Source organism: Coregonus lavaretus (genome assembly GCF_964263955.1).
Source record: "Coregonus lavaretus genome assembly, contig: HAP1_SCAFFOLD_866, whole genome shotgun sequence".
Taxonomy (NCBI): domain Eukaryota; kingdom Metazoa; phylum Chordata; class Actinopteri; order Salmoniformes; family Salmonidae; genus Coregonus; species Coregonus lavaretus.
The window spans coordinates 106,370-130,729 of NW_028156973.1; the positions used below are offsets into that span (position 1 = coordinate 106,370).

General features: G+C 44.1%; 1 protein-coding gene across 1 annotated transcript in view; it reads left to right on the plus strand.

Annotated features, from left to right (window-relative positions):
* LOC311125974 (scavenger receptor cysteine-rich type 1 protein M130-like) overlaps nucleotides 1–18,603 on the plus strand; it is a gene marked incomplete at both ends in the record, with an annotated part of 29,383 nt that extends 10,780 nt beyond the window's left edge. The window contains 6 exons of the mRNA XM_084199998.1: nucleotides 15,985–16,038; nucleotides 16,469–16,774; nucleotides 16,900–17,178; nucleotides 17,985–18,305; nucleotides 18,409–18,497; nucleotides 18,592–18,603. Of these exons, the coding sequence (XP_084056124.1) occupies nucleotides 15,985–16,038; nucleotides 16,469–16,774; nucleotides 16,900–17,178; nucleotides 17,985–18,305; nucleotides 18,409–18,497; nucleotides 18,592–18,603 (1,061 nt within the window). The remainder of the gene's footprint in view (nucleotides 1–15,984; nucleotides 16,039–16,468; nucleotides 16,775–16,899; nucleotides 17,179–17,984; nucleotides 18,306–18,408; nucleotides 18,498–18,591) is intronic.
* Between the last annotated feature and the right edge of the window lie 5,757 nt (nucleotides 18,604–24,360).

The following is a 24,360-nucleotide window of genomic DNA, read 5'->3' on the forward strand; positions in this document are numbered from 1 at the left end:
ATGTCATTACTGGCCCTCACCATTTCCACCACTGCCCACTCCTGCTGGCCAGTCAGCACACGACCACAGCCAATTCTGAGGGTAGAACAGAGTATACTGTCAATAGATAATACTGTAAGAATACTGTAACATGTTTTCTGAATTTACATGCATTACAATATGTCATTTATTGTAAATGTAATGGTGAAGCATTGTGCATATCCTGCAGACTTACCGGTATTCTTGGTGAAATGTTCTCATGATAGAATTGATGGTTGATCTTTTCAGATTGGGGTGAACTAACCTGGCAGCCTCTGCCATAACCTCTGTTTACCACATGGTCAATGACGATGGCCCGGACTTCATTAGACAACAGTGTGTCTCTGATGTCCACCTCTTTGACCTCTTAGATGGGACCCATGCCCACATTTGATGGGGCCCATGTCCTCCTCTTTGATGGGACCCATGCCCACCTCTTTGATGGGGCCCATGTCCTCCTCTTTGATGGGACCCATGCCCACCTCTTTGATGGGGCCCATGTCCACCTCTTTGATGGGACCCATGCCCACCTCTTTGATGGGGCCCATGCCCACCTCTTTGATGGGGCCCATGTCCACCTCTTTGATGGGGCCCATGTCCACGTCTTTGATGGGGCCCATGTCCACCTCTTTGAATGGGCCCATGTCCTCCTCTTTGATGGGGCCCATGTCCACCTCTTTGATGGGGCCCATGCCCACCTCTCTGATGGGCCCCTTGTCTATCCTGCTGCATGTTGAAAGAAATTGGAAGTGTTCACACCCTCTTTTATATGGTGACTAATTGTGGTTCCCACTATGTGAAATCAATTAGTAATAATGAGTAGTCATTATGTGGGTTTATCATGTAGCATAAATGTAATTTAAATGTTTATACTTTACAAACAGATTTAATTTCTGTAGTTCTCTAAATCCATATGTAGTAGACAAAGGAGTTTAAAATCTATAGTTTTACCACACGGTTAAGTGATTAACCATTAATGTTTTTCCCAATTGTTAACACACGTTTGATGAAACTACATCTCTGATGTCAGCCAATTTCCCCAAACATCTTGCAAAATGAAACAGCAATCAAAATCATATACTCCCTGCTCAAAATGAAACTCTGCATACAAATGAGACACACACAAACATCAAATGAATCTAACTTAGTGACAACCGAGATCACACTAATGTGACATTTTCAAAACACTACTATCAGAACCTATTTCAGTTTAAAGACTAAGATGTTGTTGTTACACTGTGTATTGTTTGTGTACTCAGACAAGAAAGGAACACAAACGCAAAACTTTAAGTTGTATATTTTAACATGACTCAATACATGTCAAACAGCATACTGTAAGCACACAAACAGTAAAAATGCAAACGTACAGTAAATATATTTTGCATATGCAAAGGAAGAAAAACAGTCTTATTTGTACTACTGAACTGTATGTTAGATCAATTGTACAGAATATATAAAGAAACTGTCAAAATACAGTCAAGAAACAAATACTCCATTGTGAAAACAAAATCACTCATGTCTGTTGTTTTGGCTACAGATTTCAATCAACATCACAGGCGATATTCTCCTTGACCAGACAGCTTGATCTCTGCCAAGTTTCCTTCTATTGTTCTCTAAACACAGGAGTACTCACCTGTAGTCTTTTTGTCCATATCAAAGGTTTGATTGCAAAGTGAACATTTACTCAATTAGTGTTTGCACATGTGAAGAGAGAACGTGATCAATGGGTAATTGAGCTTAGCTTGTTGAATATTGTTGCTTTTCATTTACAAACAATATATTTTAGTTGTGAAGGTTGTGTCAAAGGTAGAGAATTGTGTGTTGTGTTTTGCCAAATGTTTGTTATAGAATTGAAATCTGAGTGTAGAGCAAACCATGGTCCAGTAGCATTGCAGATTTGGTTCCTGGTTCTGCTGAATGAGTTACAGGTTTGGGTCATTGGGCCTCGTGGACCAGTAGTATTGCACATTTGGTGTCTTGTTCTGATGAATGAGTTACAGGTTTGGGTCATTGGGCCTCATGGTCCAGTAGCATTGCAGATTTGGTGCCTGGTTCTGATGAATGAGTTACAGGTTTGGGTCACTGGGCCTCATGGTCCAGTAGCATTGCAAATTTGGTGCCTGGTTCTGATGAATGAGTTACAGGTTTGGGTCATTGGGCCTCGTGGACCAGTAGCATTGCAGATTTGGTGCCTGGTTCTAATGAATGAGTTACAGGTTTGGGTCATTGGGCCTCATGGGCCAGTAGCATTGCAGATTTGGTGCCTGGTTCTGCTGAATGAGTTACAGGTTTGGGTCATTGGGCCTCATGGTCCAGTAGCATTGCAGATTTGGTGCCTGGTTCTGATGAATGAGTTACAGGTTTGGGTCATTGGGCCTCATGGTCCAGTAGTATTGCAGATGTGGTGCCTGGTTCTGCTGAATGAGTTACAGGTTTGGGTCATTGGGCCTCATGGTCCAGTAGCATTGCAGATTTGGTGCCTGGTTCTGCTGAATGAGTTACAGGTTGTGAGTGAGTGAGTATATAGTGTAAATATATAGTAGTGTGAGTGAGTGTGTATATAGTGTGAATATATAGTAGTGTGAGTGAGTGTGTATATAGTGTGAATATATAGTAGTGTGTATATAGTGTGAATATATAGTAGTGTGTATATAGTGTAAATATATAGTAGTGTGTATATAGTGTGAATATATAGTAGTGTGTATATAGTGTGAATATATAGTAGTGTGTATATAGTGTAAATATATATTTACATTTACATTTACGTCATTTAGCAGACGCTCTTATCCAGAGCGACTTACAGTTAGCACATACATTGTTTTATCGAACCCACAACCCTGGCGTTGCAAACGCCATGCTCTACCAACTGAGCTAATATAGTATTGTGAGTGTATGTAGGGTCAGTGCAGATAGTCCAGGTAACGTTAATTAAGTATTTCTCAGTCTTATGGCTATTAAGCAGGGTCAGGATAATTAGCAGGGTCAGGGTTAGGTTTACCCGAGTCCATAGGGGAAACGTCATTATGTTAACACTATTAACCATGCTGGCAGTCCAAGCACCTGGCTCATGCTGCCCCCTAGGGGTGGGATGTTGCGATTGGAAATATACTGTCCTACTGTGGCCTAAGCTCCAGGGTTGTCCCTAGGCACAGATCAGGATCAGCTTCCCCAACCCCAAGGTCATGGCAATAAGGGATCCAGATTTTGTCAAATTAATGTCAAAAGTATATTTTTTGTTGAGGCATTTTAGCTAATCCTAACCCTTTTCCTAACTTTAACCTAATTCTCCTAACCTGCTATGTTAATTATCCTACCTGCTGCACAAATTCTCCTAACCTGCTACGAAAAGTCAAATCTGGCGTTAATCTGACAAAAGCTGGATCCCTTCTAGCCATGACCCAACAGCAACACCGTCAGAACAGTCTTCATTCTGAAAGGAGTCTGGTCTTCTTCAGAAGTAGTGTAGTAGTCTACAGGGTTCAGGACTCACCTTTTTAAACACTTCTTATCTCTCATATCATGAGGTTCCACATGTGTTTGGTTACATAGTGCCCAATGTTCTTCTTAGTGATAAAACAGCAAACATTAAGAGTGTTTACTTATCAGACCCACATATATAATAAATATACTAGAATATAATATACTATATTCATATGCTTTTAGTACTCACACATAAATCATATCATGTATGCAGGTCATGTGTTGTTTTGAGCAAGCAGTAAAAACATACTGACAGGACAGTTCCTCTTATGGCCACTAGGTGATAATCTGGTGTCACAGACGCAGGACTGTAGTCTAGAACGATGCATTGTCCCAATAATGTCTCCTTTCTCCTAAAGTGTGCACTTGTTCACTTCCCTAAACTGAAATGACTGGTATACTAAATATGGTGGAAACTCCCACTTGATCACAGAAGGTATAGTCCCATGGGTGGAACGGTGGGAGACGAACAGTACCTCCTCTCCCCCTCTCCCCCTCTCCTCTTCTCCCTCTCTCCCCCTCTCCTCTTCTCCCCCTCTCCCCCTCTCCCCCTCTCCCCCTCTCCTCTTCTCCCTCTCTCCCCCTCTCCTCTTCTCCCTCTCTCCCCCTCTCCCCCCTCTCCTTATATTATATAATATACATTTGAGGAGGGGAAGGATAGAGGGAAAGGGGGAGGGAAAGGGGAGGAGAGAGGGAGGAGAGGGAGAGATGGGAGAGAGAGAGAATATATTATTATCACTGACTTCTCCCCAGTGATGTCATCATAACCAGTAACCTTTTCCACTCTTGGGCCAGCCCAGCCTGACCCTGACATATAGCATCAGGCCTGTTGAGTTGACTTGGGTAACAGACCTCTAGCTTCTACACCACATCCCCCCTTCTCCTGCTCTAACATGAGACCTCATCAGTACTCATTTTGGGTGCTGGTACTGTTTATATTTAGGTGCTGGAACATTAAGCCAATATTCTATAAGAGGTGAACTCAAGCAGTAGAAAGTTAGAGGTGATATTATAGGACACACTATGTGAAACGTTGCTGCTCTGTCAGCAGTGTCCTGTGGGGTTTTTCAAAACAAATCCGTTGTGAAGTGGAAACATCTAGGAGCAACAACGGCTCAGCCATGAAGTGGTAGGCCACACAATCTCACAGAACGGGACCGCCGAGTGCTGAATCTCGTAACATGTAAAAATCGTCTGTCCCAGGTTGCAACACTCACTACCGAGTTCCAAACTGCCTCTGGAAGCAACGTCAGCGTAATAACTGTTAGTCGGGAGCTAAAACAACTGTTTCTACTAAAACCAAATAGCCTCCAGTACAGTAACCACTAGAGTAATACAGGATACAAGATAAACATGTTCCAAAGTAGTATCGCTCCCAGTTTCCTCCATCCAGTAATACATGAAACCTTGACTTTGTTTCCCCTTACAGTATGTATTGGAATCTACAGTCTTTACTGAGCTTTATGTAGTGCTACTGTCCAGTAGTAAAAGTAGACAGGTCCAAGTCTGCAGTACATACCTATTGTCATTTTGGGACGTCTGGATGATGGATGCTACAGTGAAACGGCTCATATTGGGCTGCGCTCTCTGCCCAGCCTCTATCAAGGTCAAACCATGGTGACCACATGGTCCACCACAGTCACCCCACACTCTTTCATCAGAGATTACTCTCCTTGTGCGGCAGGTAGCTTAGTGGTTAAGAGCGTTGTGCCAGTAACCGAAAGGTTGCTGGTTCTAATCCCTGAGCCGACTAGGTGAAAAATCTGTCGATGTGCACTTGAGCAAGGCACTTAACCCTAATTGCTCCTGTAAGTTGCTCTGGATAAGAGCGTCTGCTAAATGACCAATTTTTTTTTTTTTTGTTCTCTGTCTTCCTCCTCTCCTCCTCCTCCTCCTCCTCCTCCTCCTCCTCCTCCTCCTCCTCCTCCTCCTCCTCCTCATCCCCTCCTCCTCCCCTCTCCTCCTCCTACTCCTCCTCCTCCTCTTTCTCCTCCTCTCCACCTCCTCCTCCTCCTCTTCCTCTTCCTCTTCCTCTCCTCCTCCTCCTCCTCTCCCTCTCCTCCTCCTCCTCCTCCTCCTCATCCCCTCCTCCTCCCCTCTCCTCCTCCTCCTCATCCCCTCTCTTCCTCCTCTCCTCTCCTCTCCTCTCCTCTCCTCTCCTCTCCTCTCCTCTCCTCTCCTCTCCTCTCCTCTCCTCTCCTCTCCTCTCCTCTCCTCTCCTCTCCTCCCCCTCCTCCTCCTCCTCCCCCTCCTCTCCCCCTCCTCCTCCTCCTCCTCCTCCTCATCCCCTCCTCCTCCTCCTCTCCCTCTCCTCCTCCTCCTAATCCCCTCCTCCTCCTCCACCTCTACTTGATTCTAATGGTGATTCTGATACAACCATAAATTCATACATTGTGCACCTAGGCTGAGAGGATGGAAGTTCAACATTTAGCTAGATGTAGTATGCTAATGTTAACTAGCTAACCTTGCCCTTGAAAGGAAGTTAGGCTAGCGAGCAAGCATTTTAGCCAGGTAGCCTAGAACAACAAAATCTTAAAGCGTGTACTGTGTGACAGTCATATAATTCATCTCATATGGCCTAGTAATACTGTAGAGCTTTTTTTACATCCACACAATATAGCTGGGTCACCCTGTCCTGTCCCTAGGGGTCCACGGCCCTGCAGCGCCCCAACCCAACACACCCCACTCAGCTTTAGGGTCTTAGTGAAACATTCATTATTGGTTTCAGGTGTGTTAGGCCAAGGCCAGAGGGACAACTCACAGGACGGCAGACCCCCAGGGCAGGACTGAGCAACACAGCAGCTATTGAAAACATGACGTGGGCAATACAGACTTCCATAAAAGGCATCCAGATGTTATTAAAGTTGCCCAGTATACACTTATAAGAGGTGAACTCAAGCAGTAGAAAGTTAGAGGTGATATTAAAGCACACACTATGTGTAACTTTGCTGCTCTGTCAGCAGTTTCCTGTGGGGGTTTTCAAAATAAATCAGTTTCCTGTAGGTAGCTGGGTTCAACTACTGATCGAAGATAACTTGCTAAGAAGTTTATCTCACATCATTGAAGTAAGGAACTAATGAGATAGAAGTCATATAGCCTACCAGTATTTTTCCACTCTTCAGTCCACTCTTCATGACAGCAGACTTGTATAGCTCAGTGGAGGCCCAGTTAGAGACAGATATGATACCTGCAGTGATATTGATGATCTTGTTCTGGAGCACAGGTAGGATGCTGTTATACTGATATACACTTATGACAGTTACTGAGATATGATTTGATATTGTAAGATATATGATAATTTGCAGGGCTAGTAAATAACATGCAACCGGAAACAAGACAGTAAAAATCTGTCTTAAAGCAGAACAATGATGTTATCACCTGTAAATGTACTTTACTGTAGCATAACTGTCCATCTGGGGACAGGCACTAATGTCAGTTAAGTTGTGATGATGGCATGCATCTGACTGTTGTATATTCAGTGTGTCAATGATTGATTGTATCTGTCCCTATGGAAATGAATGAGAGTATATATTATGTATCTATTTAATATTTGTCTTATGTTTTCTATGGCCTCCCATAGTTAAATAAAGGTTTAATTAAAGGTTCAATAGAGCAAGAGGAAGGGGGGTAGCTAGAGGTCTGTTACCCAAGTCAACTGAGTCAAGCTCAACAAGCCTGATGCAATATGTCAGGAAGAGAGAGAGAGAGAGAGAGAGAGAGAGAGAGAGAGAGGGAGGAGGGGAGGGTAGTAGAGAGAGAGGAGGGGACAGAGGACGGGAGGGGAGATAGAGAGGGAGATGTCAAAGGGCTGCGAGAGATGAGAGGAGGGGTGGGGGTCGGAGGAGAGCGTAGTGGAGAGAGAGGGGAGGGGAGGGGAGGGGAGGGGAGGGGAGGGGAGGGGAGGGGAGGGGAGGGGAGGGGAGATAGAGATTTGTGGAGGAGAGAGAAAGATTAAGGGAAGGGAAATATATATTTATAACTGACTTCTCACCAGTGATGTCATCCTAACCAGTAATCTTTTCCACTCTTCCACTATTGGCCCAGCTCAGATTGACCTCTGACCTCTGGAACTGAACGATTGAGGAAAAGCTGATGTATTAAATTAGATAAACTGTAAACTCATCTGCAAAGAGAGGTTCACATGGAAGGGGAATGTGTGAACACATGGGTGTTGTTGCACCATACCAACGATAAGTTTATCTTCCCCATCACATCATGAAAGGTGATGTTGATGTTCATTTCTCCTCTCTTAACTATATAAAAATGAGTTTATCAGTCCTGACATGTATAGGCCATAGGCCATCGGTCAATACACCCCATTTAGCCATGGTCCTCTGTAGCTCAGCTGGTAGAGCACGGCGTTTGTAACTCCAAGGTAGTGGGTTCGATCCCCGGGACCAACCATACACAAAAATGTATACACGCATGACTGTAAGTCGCTTTGGATAAAAGCGTCTGCTAAATGGCATATTATTATTTATTATTATACCCTAGGTTTAGCTCTATTTCAACACACCCCATTTAGCCATACACTAGGTTTAACTATATTTCTACACACCCCATTTAGCCATACCCTAGGTTTAGTTGTATTTGTACACACCCCATTTAGCCATACCCTAGGTTTAGTTGTATGTGTACACACCCCATTTAGCCATACCCTAGGTTTAGTTGTATTTCTACACACCCCATTTAGCCATACCCTAGGTTTAGCTGTATTTCTACACACCCCATTTAGCCATACCCTAGGTTAAGCTGTATTTCTACACACCCCATTTAGACATACCCTAGGTTTAGCTGTATTTCTACACACCCCATTTAGCCATACCCTAGGTTTAGCTGTATTTCTACACACCCCATTTAGCCATACTCTAGGTTTAGCTGTATTTCTACACACCCCATTTAGCCATACCCTAGGTTTAGCTGTTTTTCTACACACCCCATTTAGCCATACCCTAGGTTTAGTTGTATTTCTACACACCCCATTTAGCTATATCCTAGGTTTAGCTGTATTTCAACACACCCCATTTAGCCATACCCTAGGTTTAGCTGTATTTCTACACACCCCATTTAGCCATACCCTAGGTTTAGCTGTATTTCTACACACCCCATTTAGCCATACCCTAGGTTTAGCTGTATTTCTACACACCCCATTTAGCCATACCCTAGGTTTATTTGTATTTCTACACACCCCATTTAGCCATACCCTAGGTTTAGCTGTATTTCAACACACCCCATTTAGCCATACCCTAGGTTTAGCTGTATTTCTTCACACCCCATTTAGCCATACCCTAGGTTTAGCTGTATTTCTACAGACCCCATTTAGCCATACCCTAGGTTTAGCTGTATTTCTACACACCCCATTTAGCCATACACTGGGTTTAGTTGTGTTTCTACACACCCCATTTAGCCATACCCTAGGTTTAGCTGTATTTCTACACACCCCATTTAGCCATACCCTAGGTTTAGCTGTATTTCTACACACCCCATTTAGCCATACCCTAGGTTTAGCTGTATTTCTACACCCCCAAACTACTTCCTGCGGCTACATGACAGAGGAGGAGGGGAGGAGAGATGGAGAGTGAGAGAGAAGAGGAGTAGAGAGAGGGAGATGTCAAAAGAGATAGGGCTGACAGACTAACACGCAGTCAACTGAATATCTTTTCATTACTGACTTCTAACCAGTGATGTCATCACAACCAGTAACCTTTTCCACTCTTCCACTCTTGGTCCGGCTCGGCTTGACCTCTGGCCTATGAATTGAATGACTTCAACAACAGACAAACGCAAAGGTATTAAATTATATATAAACTCATCTGCAAACAGAGGTTCACCTTTCCATGGAAGGGGAATGTGTGTACACATGGGTGTTGTTGCATCATACCAACGATAAGCTAATCTTCCCCATCATATCATGAAAGGTCACGTTGATGTTCATTTCTCCTCTCTTTTGCCCTCCCCCTCTCTCACTCTCTCTCTCAGTTCAATTCAAAGGGGCTTTATTGACACGGGAAACATATGTTACCATTGACAAAGCAAGTGAAATAAACAATCACAAACAGTAAACATTAAACACACAAAAGTTTCAAAAGAGAAAGACATTTGAAATGTTAATAATTTAACTATATAAACAAATAAACAAATAAAAATGAAAAAATGAAATATAAACTAGCTGGCTCCACTAGGGCCCTCTCAGCCAGGTGGCTCCACTAGGGCCCTCTCAGCCAGGTGGCTCCACTAGGGCCCTCTCCCCTCCACTAGGAAATTTCAAAATGTGTGCATCAGCAGTCACTCAATTAACCCATGTCAGCAACATTTTCTTTAGATTGGTAAATTAGTCTTGTAGTAAGAATGGTCGAATTACCGACCCGGTTGAGGCCCATTGATTATCAGTTATCATATTAAAAAAGGCAAACATTTACCTCCACCCTTTGGAAAAATTTGTAGAATTGCAGCAAACTTGCTTCAGAACGGCAACATTTACTCTATGCCCCCATGGCAAAATGTTCCAAATTGAAGGAAATTAACTTTAAAACGTACATTATTTTCAGAAAAATTACTTTTAAGTGGCACTGACCCAACAATGATACTCTCTGCTGGTGCCAATAAGATAGGTCTTACTGTTGTTCACTCAATTAAGTTGAGAATTTTGATAACTAAATAAAAGAAAGATTAAAGTATTTTCACTGCCTTCTCTTTACAGCAATAGACATTTGCTTTCCAAACTATGTTTTCCAGCGATTGTATTTGGAAATATTGCGATATGCCTGGCTGGGCCTCTGCTTTTCAATGACAGTCTCAACTCAACAATTATCTGTCGAAATTGCGCACGATGCCTTTCCTTCTGACAGTAGGCAATGAGATTTAAAACAATCCACAACATATATATATTTTAAAGAAGCTAATGAATGATCCTCTGTGCCCAAATCATGCTTTAGAAGCCTATTTTGAATGATTTTATTTATTTCTGTATAGACAGGAGTATGCTAATTTGTATTTTATTTCTTTCTGGGTAAGTGCCAGGACCATTCACAGTTTAGCTCAATGCTGATTGGCTTTTATTATTATTTTTGTATTATCAAGGGAGGCCAAATGTTCGCTGGCTTCCCTTGCATTCAATGCTACAGGGCGGCAGCAGTGTCATATTATTTTGAACTAGACAGCATCAGATAGATCAGTAGTTCCCAAAATCTGGGGCGGCTTCCTAGGGGTGGTGCGAGGGGTCGGGTGGGGGGGTCGGGTGGGCGCAGGGGTCATTATGCAATTTGTTATTTGATTTGATTTATTTCAGGACCATTCACAATTTAGCTCAACGCTGATTGGCATTTTAATTAATTTTTTATGATCAAGGGAGGCCAAATGTTAGCATTCAATGCTACAGGGCGGCAGCAAAGTCATACTCTTTTTAACCAGACAGCATCAGATAGAATGGCCTCCACATACAGAGACAGAGGGGCACCGTTTCACTCGCTCAGATGCTTTCTCCGGTGAGGTACATTCAGCCTCTTGCTAATTGAAGGAAAATGATAAAACACAGAGAGATGAAAGATACATTATTTTATATGTTTTTTCTTGGTCATTTTTTGGGGGGAAGCCTGGCTTCTTTTGGCATCCATGAATACACGCCACTGCGGAGGTTAGGAGATATAATGTAGCAGGTTAGGATAATTAACGTGGGAGGTTAGGATAACTAATGTAGCAGGTTAGGATAATTAACGTGGCAGGTTAGGATAATTAACGTGGCAGGATAGGAGAACTAACGTAGCGGGTTAGGATAATGAACTTAGCAGGATAGGAGAATTAACGTAAAGTGCGTGTGGTCAGTTTTTGCCGTATCAATCAGGAAAGAAATAGGAGTGCTGCTGATCTAACTGTAAGTGGCTCTGGATAAGAGCATCTGATAAATGACTCAAATGGAAATGTAAAATCTAGGATCAGTTCCCCACTGTCCATGTAATGTTATTCATTATGATCTAAAAGGCAAAAGGGGTCTTAGATCAACACTCCTACTCTGAAACTCTTCATGAATACAGGCCTAGCTAGATATGAATGGACCCATAACCTTGATAAAGGATTGTTTTCCACCGTAGGCCTGGTTCAACAGTGTTAGTTCTGTAGTGCAACCCTGGCCCAGACTGGGTAAACATTGCCATCTAGTGGCAGTTTAACTGTATGACAGGAAGACAAAGTTACCCTATTCACTAGCAGTGTTTCCCAACCAGGGGTACTAGGACCCCTGCGGGTACTTGGACTATCCACAGGGGGTCCTTGAGAAGACTCATGAGACCAGAGGGTTACAGGTAAAATGCACATGAGAGGGTCCTCTGGGTAACTGAAAACGAAAAAGCCCATAAAGACTTCATAATTCATAAAGGTCATGTTACCTGACTGATATTATCTCATAGAACAAAACATAAAGGCTTCATAATTCATAAAGGTAATGTTAACTGACTGAAATTATCTCATAGAACAAAACGTATAAGATCTACTAAGTCTGTGTTCATCTCAGACCTTATTTTCAGCGTTTATCCCAAAACCCTAGTCTTTCCCCATTCATTTAGGCTACAAGCTGGCGAGCTCTATACAGTGCACACTGCTTTATGGCACCCTTTCACAGTCATGGGGAGAATCTCAATTGCAAACTCCTCGCCTCCTTCTCAAAATCCATTGGATGAGAAAGCCAGAGGTCCCGCCCCTCTGACCTTCTCCTCCAATGGGTTTAGAGGAGGTGAAGAGAGAGAACGGGAGGAGTATACAATTGAGATTCTCCCAGAGGGTAACTGCATACATATTACATTTTTACATTTTAGTCATTTAGCAGACGCTCTTATCCAGAGCGATTTACAGGAGCAATTAGGGTTAAGTGCCTTGCTCAAGGGCACATTTACGCCTCTTATCCAGAGCGACTCACAAATTGGTGCATTCACCCTATAGCCAGTGGGATAACCACTTTACAATTTGTTTTGGGGGGGTAGAAGGATTACTTTATCCTATCCGAGGTATTCCTTAAAGAGGTGGGGTTTCAAGTGTCTCTGGAAGGTGGTGAGTGACTCCGCTGTCCTAGCGTCGTGAGGGAGCTTGTTCCACCATTGGGGTGCCAGAGCAACGAACAGTTTTGACTGGGCTGAGCGGGAACTGTGCTTCCGCAGAGGAAGGGGAGCCAGCAGGCCAGAGGTGGATGAACGCAATGCCCTCGTTTGGGTGTAGGGACTGATCAGAGCCTGAAGGTACGGAGGTGCCGTTCCCCTCACAGCTCCGTAGGCAAGCACCATGGTCTTGTAGCAGATGCGAGCTTCAACTGGAAGCCAGTGGAGTGTGCGGAGGAGCGGGGTGACGTGAGAGAACTTGGGAAGGTGAACAGAGGGGAGAGGTGCGCTTGTGAAGTTGGAAAACATTTTGTGTATGTTTTTTTCCCCGAATTGGTTTTAACTGCACTCTACTTTACTTACCTTAACAAAATAAGATGTATAGTTGAATATTTTAGAAATGAGTCGTCTCAATTCGCTTGCTGCTTGGCTGTATTGACGAAGGTTCCAGTGCCACTGGCAGTGGCTTCGGGAGCTGCTTGGGTTCGTCGGATCGGGAGCTGGAGAGGACAGTTTAGTCTGAGGTCATTTAAGGGCTTCGGGGACACTGGACATCGTTTTTCGGAAGCATGCAGGGCACTTTCTGCCTATTGGATTATAAATAGTCAACTGTTGGTTTCAAGGGCTTTCTACCGTGATAACTGTGGGGTTAGACTGTTTGTTTTTTATAGCTCCAACGGCGCCAACGAACATTTTCAGTTTAGCACCTGGGTTTAGGTTATCTTAAAATATTATTGTATTGTGTGTATTGCCAATTGTTTGCAAGTGGATCATTCATTATTCATTCTTTTTATATACACATTCTATCTGTAGGTAAGAACCCTGGTCTCTTTGGTTTTTCTTTAGCGAGTTTAGTCATACCAGGTTTATTATGTACTGAGTGGACCTTTTCACCATACTTTTACTCTATGGATTTATCTGAGCCTGTGGTGATAGGGTTACATCAACATTATAAATATGGTGGAAACTCCCACTAGTCCATGCCTCCACCAATCCAATGCTTTTAGATTATGGGAAGTAGTGAACAAGTGCACACTTCAGGAGAAAGGAGATATTATTGGGACACACCCAGATGCTCTGTTAATCAACCACATTGGTCCATCACAAGGCTTCCTTGGTTCAAACTGTCAGATTATTGTTATAATGTTGTTTGTAGTATAGAGATAATGATGTTATTGATTATCAATGTTATGATATTGATTATGATGTAGAGTATTGTTATGATGTTGTTGGTAGTATATAGATAATGATGTTATTGATTACAAAAATGCGAGGGGTGTATTCAGTTTTGTGAGATACAGGAGTAGGGGGGGTAGAAGTTAGAGGTCTGTTACCTGAGTCAAGATCAACAGGAGGGAGGGAGGGAGGGAGGGAGAGGGAGAGGGAGAGGGAGAGAGAGGGAGGGAGAGAGAGGTTAAATTAACATCAACAGACTAACATGCAGTCAACTGAATATATTTTCATCACTGACTTCTAACCAGTGATGTCATCACAACCAGTAACCTTTTCCACTCTTCCACTTTTGGTCCGGCTCAGCTTGACCTCTGACCTCTGAAATGAATGATTTCAAAAACAGACAAAGCAAAGGTATTAAATTAGATATAAACTCATCTGCAAAGAGAGTTACACATTTCCATGGAAAGGGAATGTACACTAAATGACCAAAAGTATGTGGACACCTGCTTGTCAAACATCTCATTCCAAAGTCATGACCATTAGTATGAAGTTGGTCCCCCTTTGCTGCTATGACAGCCTCCACTCTTCTGGGAAGGCTTTCCACTAGATGTTGGAACATTGCTGCGGGGACCTGCTTCCATTCAGCCACAAGAGCATTAGTGAGATAATGTTAAATATACATTGCTGCGTGGATTTTTTCCTTTGGACTGCCAGATGGTGAAGCGTGATTCATCACTCCAGAGAATGCGTTTTCAATGCTCCAGAGTCCAATGGCGGTGGGCTTTATACCACTCCAGCCGATGCTTGGCATTGCGCATGGTGATCTTAGGCTTTTGTTCGGTTGCTCAACCATGGAAACCCATTTCATGAAGCTCCCGACTAACAGTTCTTGTGAAGCAGAGGAGAGAATAGTAGAGAGAGGAAGGAGGTTGATTATATCTGTCTCTGTGTAAACGAATGAGAGTATATATTATATATTATATTGGTCTTATGTTAGTGTAGGAGAATGGGTGGTGTAGATGCTAGAGGTCTGTGACCTGAGTCAAGCTCAACAGGCCTGATGCTATATGTCAGGAAGAGAGAGAGAGGACAGAGAGGAGGGGGTGGGGAGGGCAGAGGAGAGAGTGGTGGAGAGAGGATGGAGGGGGCAGAGGAGGGGAGGGAGATAGAGAGGGAGAGAGAAGGGAGAGGAGAGAGAGGGAGATTTCAAAAGAGATAGGGCTGACAGATTAACATGCAGTCAGCTGAATATCTTTTCATCACTGAATTCTCACCAGTGATGTCATCATAACCAGTAACCTTTTCTACTCTTCCACTCAGCTTGACCCTGACCTCTGAAACAACAGACAAAAAAAAAGTAATAAATTAGATATAAACTCATCTGGAAAGAGTGTTACACATTTCCATCTATAGTGTATGTACACATGGGTGTTGTTGCATCATACCAACAATTAGCCTATCTTCCCCAGCACATCATGAAAGGTCATGTTGATGTTCATTTAACCTCTGCCTCTCTCTCTATCTCTCTCATCCTCTGACTCCTCTCTTTCTCCTTTCTTCTCTCTCTCTCTCTCTCTCTCTCTCTCTCTCTCTCTCTCTCTCTCTCTCTCTCTCTCTCTCTCTCTCTCTCTCTCTCTCTCTCTCTCTCTCTCTCTCTCTCTCTCTCTCTCTCTCTCTCTCTCTTTCTCTCTCTCTTCCTCTCTCTCCTCAGATATCCAGGCTCAAAGCATCAGTCCACCAGGTAGGTAGAGTATAAATCTACAGTGATTATAGCAGTTCAATATTAGTCAACTTTGTTATCCCACATGGAGAAAGTCATGTGTCCATACACACCATTCTAAAACCCAATAACAAGTACTGTTTTATGGCACTACTAATACTTGTCAACCACAAAGCATTACTGCTGTTAGAATAACAGAAGCCCTGTCATAATCTGTCCTCACCACTGTGTTTTCCTCTCTGCTGTTTACAGCTGAACTCTCAGTCAGACTGGTGAATGGGACCAGTTCCTGTTCTGGGAGAGTGGAAGTCTTCTACAGAGGAGAGTGGTCAGGTCTATGTATTGAGTGGTGGACCATGATAGAGGCTAAGGTTGTGTGTAGAGAGCTGGGCTGTGGGAATGTTGTAGCTGTATCTAGAGGACCTCTGGTTGAAGAGGGAAGAAGAGCCATACTATGGAATAGATGCAGTGGAAATGAGTCTACTATTAGAGAGTGTGACATCACAGGAAGAGGACCTGGTTTCTGTAATGGTGGATTATATCATCATGTGATCTGTTCAGGTAAGACACTGGTAATATTGAGAGATTTGATTTGTACATTATACAAGATTAGCATATATCATGTTTTATGTGTTTTTCATTTCATTTAAAGAGAGGGAGAGATGTTAGATGTATTTAAACATTATATTTGTGTTTGTCATAATGGTTTATGGGAGATCTGCATGGGCAGATCATTGTAGTTCAGATGTTACTGAAGTGAAGCTGCCTGATGGATGTCCAGCTGTTTATTTTCTATAAAGTGAAGTGAACTTATTCCTGTCTCCTGCCTGCATTATTCCCAACCCTATACTGAGTGACTAAGAACCCATTTCTACCTCTTACAGTATCAAACATAGCAACCTACAATCTTTTATCCAACATATTTGTGTTTAGTCCTTGACAGTGTCATCAACAAAACTGATTGAATGTTCCACCAACTCTTTTTCTCCAGAGTCTGTGCAGCTTGTGGATGGAGCTGGCCTCTGCTCTGGGAGACTGGAGGTGAAGTCCAATCAGTCCTGGGCCTCAGTGTGTGAAGCTGACTTTGACCAGCAGGATGCAGAGGTAGTCTGTGGGGAGCTTGGCTGTGGGGATCCTGCAGCTCTACAGGGGGGGCTCTATGGAGAAGGTGAGGGTCAGACCTGGGATAAAGAGTTCCAGTGTAAAGGCAATGAGTCCCTTCTCCTGGGCTGTGACACCTCAGACAGAAAAAACAACACCTGCCTACCTGGTAATGCTGTTGGACTCACCTGCTCAGGTAAGAAACAGTTTGTCACTCAATCAACATTGTTTCTCACCTGGAGTGAAGAATATGAGAGGCAATATAGGTGTGTTTTAGTGAGAAAATAGTAAGATTACTGTCTCTCTCTCTTCTTTTCTCAGAGCCTGATGATGTGAGGCTGGTGGGAGGAGGCAGTCGCTGTGCTGGTGGAGTGGAGCTGTACGACCAGGGAGAGTGGAGGACTGTGGGAGCTGTAGACTGGGACCAGAGGGATATAGCTGCAGTAGTGTGTAGACAGCTGGGTTGTGGCTCCACTGTTTCAGTACTACCTGGAAACACCACTAGAGGGTTTGGAGTTGAATGTTCTGGGTCTGAGTCTTCACTGAGGCAGTGTGGGAGATTGTATCATTTCCGTCCTGGACTCACAGTGATCTGCTCAGGTAATAACAAGATACACTTTATGGCCAAAAGTGTGGGGACATTAGTGGATTCAGCTATGTCAGCCATATCTGTTGCTGACAGGTGTATAGGATCGAGCACACAAATCCATACAATCCACAGACCACCATTGGTAGTAGCTTGTGTGGCCTTACTGAAGAGCTCAGTGACTTTCAACGTGGCACGTCTAGGAGCAACATTGGCTCAGCCGTGAAGTGGTAGGCCTCACAAGCTCACAGAACGGACCGCTGAAGCGCGTAGAGAGTCAAAAATTGAAGCAAGCATGTCCATTTATTATATCTCCTTCCTAGATCCACAGAGATCCACAGTGATCATAAGTGATCTGCTCAGGAAATATCAATACATGATCATTATATTCCACTGATTCCATTTATTCATTCAACTTCCTCTGCACCTCTCATGATGACTGTTTAGCTTGTAAATCTGCATTGCAAAATAGATCACTCAGTCAAGTAGGAATCAAATACAACTTAAATATCCCAGAATGCTTTTGTATTTGAGTGTTATCTCAGTGAACGTCTCTACTCACTGCCACTGTCACATGTCATGTTATTGTCATATCTAAATGAGGAAAGTAGTTGAGGAGCTACGTTTTCTTTTTCTCTCTTCTTGTTCCAGATGTCCTGCTTCAGCCTGATATCAACATATGTTGTCTCAGTGACTGTAGGCCCACTACTCATGTTGCCCTGTGAGGGAGGGTGGCTAGCACTGTTACATGCTGATGTTATTGTCATATCTATAGGAAACTAGTTGAAGAGGTTTTTCTTGTTCTCTTTTATTGTTACAGATCTCCTGGTCCAGCCTGATATCTTCCTGACTGACTCAATGGGAGGGGTCTCCAGGGGCCAGCAGGGGCCCGAAGTGTTTAGGGGCTACAGCTTCACCATCACCTGCTCTACTCAGCCACAGTACCCAGGAGGCTCCTTCCTCCTCACGTTCACCGGCTCCAACAGAACCCAGACCCAGCCAGCTGTCAATCACTCTGCTGCCTTCCTCTTCCCTGCTGCAGATGACTCCCACCAAGGGAACTACAGCTGTGTTTATGACAATTATGTTTTCTCTCATAACGTTTCCTCTGAGAGTGAGCTCCTCACCCTCACCGTCACAGGTAACTGAACATGAACCAGACTTCTAACTTTGTCATTGACAGATTTCCCACAGATCTATATGATGATGACCAGTCCCCTCATCAAAGGTGTTTCTGTTTGCAGCCTCTCCTCTGCCAGCCTTCATCATCAGACACGTTGTAGTGCTGCTGATCCTACTGACAGCCATCACCACCATCTACCTGTACTACAAGGTAAAGACATTTACTCAGACGTTACAAGTCATTTAAATGTTTGTGTCTTTGAGCAGGGTTCAGATTCTACATTGGTCTATATCTGTGTTTTAAGGTGTGTGATTAACCAGATGTGTATCTTTGGCTTGTGTTGCACTATCTCAGGTAATGTACTGATTATGAGAGAACGAGAACGAGAGAGTGAACGAGGGAGAGAATGAGAGGGAGAGAACGAGAGGGGGAGAGAACGAGGGGGAGAGAACGAGAGGGAGAGAACGAGAGGGAGAGAACGAGGGGGAGAGAACGAGGGGGAGAGAACGAGGGGGAGAGAACGAGAGGGAGAGAACGAGAGGGAGAGAACGAGAGGGAGAGAACGAGAGGGAGAGAACGAGGGGGAGAGAACGAGGGGGAGAGAACGAGAGGGAGAGAACGAGAGGGGACAGAACGAGAGGGAGAGAACGAGAGGGAGAGAACGAGAGGGAGAGAACGAGAGGGAGAGAACGAGAGGGAGAGAGAACGAGAGGGGGAGCGACACGGACAGAGAGAGAGAGAGAGACACCAGTGGCAAGGTGACTGTGAACATGGATGTGTATCAAACAGGCACAACGGCTCATACACGAGACGTATGTGGCAGGGACTCCAGACAATCCCAGATTATAAAGGGAAAGCTAGCCACGTATGGGACACCGACGCCTCGCTCCCAGACAAGATAAACGCCTTCTTCTCCCGCATTGAGGATAACACAGTGCCACCGACGCGTGTGGTGAAGGTAGGCAGCAACACCTCTGCCACCCTGATCCTCAACACGAGGGGCCCATAGGGGTGCGTGCTCAGCCCCTTCCTGTACTTCTGTTTACCCTTGACTGCGTGGCCACGCACGTCTCCAACTCAATCATCAAGTTTGCTGATGACACAACAGTGGTAGGCCTGATTAACAACAACAACGAGACGGCCTACAGGGAGGAGGTGAGAGCCCTGGCGGAGTGGTGCCAGGAAAATAACCTCTCGCTCAACGTCAACAAAATGAAGGAGTTGATCGTGGACTTCAGGAGACAGCAGAGGGAGCACGCCCCCATCCACATCAACGGGGCCACAGCGGAGAGGGTGAAAAAGCTTCAAGTTCCTCGGCGTGCACATCACTGACAACCTGAAATGGTCCCTTCACACAGACAGTGTGGTGAAGAAGGTGCAACAGCACCTCTTCAACCTCAGGAGGCTGAAGAAATTTGGTTTGGCCCCTAAGATCCTCATGAACTTCTACAGATGCACCACTGAGAGCATCTTGTCGAGCTGTATCACCGCCTGGTATGCAACTGCACAGAATGCAACCTCAGGGCTCTCTAGAGGGTGGCGCGATCAGCCCAACACATCACCAGGTGCACACTGCCTGCCCTCCAGGACATCTACAGCACCCGGTGTCACAGGAAAGCCAGGAAGATCATCAAGGACCTCAGCCACCCGAGCAACGGCCTGTTCACCCCACTACCATCTAGAAGGAGGAGACAGTGTAGGTGCATTAAAACTGGGACAGAGAGACTGCGACAGCTTCTATCTCCAGGCCATCAGACTCTTAAACAGTCACCACTAGCCGGCCTCCGCCCAGTACCCTGCCCTGAACTTTAGTGACTGTTACTAGCTGGCTACCACCCGGTACTCAACCCTGCACCTTAGAGACTGCTTCCCTATGTACATAGTCATGGAACACTGGTCCCTTTAATAATGTTTACATCCTGTTTTACCCACTTTATATACACAGTGCAGTCAGGAAGTATTCAGAGCCCTTGAATTTTGTACACATTTTGTCACGTTACAGCCTTATTCTAAAATTGATTAAACCTATTTTTTTCCTCATCAATCTACACACAATACCACATAATGACAGTGAAAACAGGTTTTTAGAAATGTTCGCAAATGTATTGAAAAGGGGGAAAAAAACAACCTTATTTACATAAGTATTCAGACCCTTTGCTATGAGACTCGAAATTGAGCTCAGGTGCATCCTGTTTCCATTGATCATCCTTGAGATGTTTCTACAACTTTATTGGAGTCGACCTGTGGTAAATTCAATTTATTGGACATGATTTGGAAAGGCACACACCATAAGGTCCCACAGTTGACAGTGAATGTCAGCGCAAAAACCAAGCCATGAGGTCGAAGGAATTGTCATAGAGCTCCGAGACATGATTGTGTCGAGGCACAGATCTGGGGAAGGGTACCAAAACATTTATGCAGCATTGAAGGTCCCCAAGAACACCGTGTCCTCCATTCTTAAATGCAAGAAGTTTGGATCCACCAAGACTTTTCCTAGAGCTGGTCGCCCGGCCAAACTGAGCAATCGGGGGAGAAGGGCCTTGGTCAGAGGTGACTAAGAACCCGATGGTCACGCTGACAGAGCTCCAGAGGTCCTCTGCGGAGATGGGAGTATCTTCCAGAAGGACAACCAACTCTGCAGCACTCCACCAATCAGGCCTTCATGGTAGAGTGGCCAGACGGAAGCCACTCCTCAGTAAAAGGCACATGACAGCCCGTTTGGAGTTTGCCAAAAGACACCTAAAGACCTCAGACCATGAGAAACAAGATTCTCTGGTCTGATAAAACCAAGATTGAACTCTTTGGCCTGAATACCAAGCGTCACGTCTGGAGGAAACCTGGCACCATCCCTACGGTGAAGCATGGTGGTGGCAGTATCATGCTGTGGGGAGGTTTTTCAGTGGCAGGGACTGGGAGACTAGTGAGGATTGAGAGAAAGATGATGAACAGAGCAAAGTACAGAGATCCTTCATGAAAGTCTCTGAATGTCCTTGAGTGGTGACACATATTTATAGTATATATATTTATATTCCAGACTCTGACACTGCTCATTTTGATATTTATTAATTTAATTTATTTTTCTGGATTATGTGTATTTATTTTGTTGCTAGGTATTACTGCACTGTTGGAGCTAGAAATACAAGCATTTCGCTGCACCTTCGATAACACCTGCAAATCTGGGACAAATACATTTGATTTGATTTGAAATGTCTGACTCTTGGTGCTGTGTCTCCCTAGACCACCAGGAGGCAGAAGAGAGTGAACAGGGTGAGCAGCATGGATCTTTATGTTGATGCCAATGCCATGGAGATGGTCTCTCTGAGCTCCAGAGCTGAAGCTGGACCGGGAGAGGAGAGAGCAGCCCAGGGGACTGAGTAGGAGTAGAATGATGCTGACCCTACATGCTGATCTTAGGTCAGTTTTGTGTTTTAAAATATATTGTCAGCAGTGGACTGGTGTTTAAAATGTGGTGACAAACCTTAAGTGGTTCTAATTTTAATAACATGTTCAGAATTAGTTTATCTTTCTAGAACCTTGGAAGAAATCTAAAAGGAGTGACTGCAACCACCATTATTCATTTTAGTTCATTTTTTTGCTACCAGGGGAACATGGGGTTTTGGTAACATGGGGTTTGGGTAACATGGGGTTTGGGTAACATGGCGTTTTGGTAACATGGGGTTTGGGTAACTTGGGGTTTGGGTAACTTGGGGTTTGGGTAACTTTGGATTTTGGGTAACATAGGGTTTTGGTTACGTGGGGTTTGGGTAACATGGGGTTTTGGTTACATGGGGTTTTGGTAACATGGGGTTTTGGTAACATGGGGTTTTGGGTAACATGGGGTTTTGGGTAACATGGGGTTTTGGGTAACATGGGGTTTTGGTAACATGGGGTTTTGGTAACTTTGGGTTTTGGTAACTTTGGGTTTTGGTAACTTTGGGTTTTGGTAACTTTGGGTTTTGGGTAACATGGGGTTTTGGTTAACATGGGGTTTTGGTAACATGGGGTTTTGGTTACGTGGGGTTATGGTAACATGGGGATTGGGGTAACATGGGGTTACGGGTAACATGGGGTTTGGGGTAACATGGGGAATGGGGTAACATGGGGTTACGGGTCACATGGGGTTTTGGGAAACATGGGGTTTTGGGTAACATGGTGTTACGGGTAACATGGGGTTTTGGTAACATGGGGTTTTGGGTAACTTGGGGTTTTGGGTAACATGGGGTTTTGGTAACATGGGGTTTTTGGTAACATGGGGTTTTGGGTAACATGGGGTTTTGGGTAACATGGGGTTTTGGTAACATGGGGTTTTGATTATTTTTAGAGAGTAGCTCAATTACGTCTGTTTTGTGTTCCAGAATATATTGCTGCTTTTAGCTTTTGTCTTCATGTCTTTATCTTATTTAGTGTTTCTCTTAGATCTTACATCTGTTCATACTTAAATCAAGGGATCAACTTTTTCTCAAGTCATTTTGGTTTGTTGTTGGGGATTGTTGTGTTGTTTACATCTCATGATGTTATTGATTATACATGTTATGATAAGTGGTTCTAATTTTAATAACATGTTTAGAATTAGTTTATCTTTCTAGAACCTTGGAAGAAATCTAAAAGGAGTGACTGCAACCACCATTATTCCTTTTAGTTAGTTTTTTGCTACCAGGGGAACATGGGGTTTGGGTAACATGGCATTTTGGTAACATGGGGTTTGGGTAACTTGGGGTTTGGGTAACTTGGGGTTTGGGTAACTTTTGATTTTGGGTAACATGGGGTTTTGGGTAACATGGGGTTTGGGTAACTTGGGGTTTGGGTAACATAGGGTTTTGGTTGGGGTAACATGGGGTTACGGGTAACATGGCGTTTTGGTAACATGGGGTTTGGGTAACTTGGGGTTTGGGTAACTTGGGGTTTGGGTAACTTTTGATTTTGGGTAACATGGGGTATTGGGTAACATGGGTTTTGGGTAACATAGGGTTTTGGTTACGTGGGGTTTGGGTAACATGGGGTTTTGGTTACGTGGGGTTTGGGTAACATGGGGTTTTGGTAACATGGGGTTATGGTAACATGGAGATTGGGTAAGAAGGGGAATGGGGTAACATGGGGTTTTGGGTAACATGGGGTTTTGGGTAACATGGGGTTATGGTAACATGGGGATTGGGGTAACATGGGGATTGGGGTAACATGGGGTTACGGGTAACATGGGGTTTTAGGTAACATGGGGTTTTGGGTAACATGGGGAATGGGGTAACATGGGGTTATGGGTCACATGGGGTTTTGGGAAACATGGGGTTATGGTAACATGGGGATTGGGGTAACATGGGGTTACGGGTAACATGGGGTTTGGGGTAACATGGGGTTTTGGGTAACATGGGGAATGGGGTAACATGGGGTTTTGGGAAACATGGGGTTTTGGGTAACATGGTTTTACGGGTAACATGGGGTTTTGGGAAACATGGGGTTTTGGGTAACATGGTTTTGGGTAACATGGGGTTTTGGTAACATGGGGTTTTGGGTAACATGGGGTTTTGGGTAACATGGGGTTTTGGTAACATGGGTTTTTAATTATTTTTAGAGAGTAGCTCAATTACGTCTGTTTTGTGTTCCAGAATATATTGCTGCTTTTAGCTTTTGTCTTCATGTCTTTATCTTATTTAGTGTTTCTCTTAGATCTTACATCTGTTCATACTTAAATCAAGGGATCAACTTTTTCTCAAGTCATTTTGGTTTGTTGTTGGGATTGTTGTGTTGTTTACCTCTCATGATCTTTCTAGAACCTTGGAAGAAATCTAAAAGGAGTGACTGCAACCACCATTATTCCTTTTAGTTAGTTTTTTGCTACCAGGGGAACATGGGGTTTGGGTAACATGGGGTTTGGGTAACATGGCGTTTTGGTAACATGGGGTTTGGGTAACTTGGGGTTTGGGTAACTTGGGGTTTGGGTAACTTTTGATTTTGGGTAACATGGGGTTTTGGGTAACATGGGGTTTGGGTAACTTGGGGTTTGGGTAACATGGGGTTTGGGTAACATGGGGTTTTGGTTACGTGGGGTTTGGGTAACATGGGGTTTTGGTTACATGGG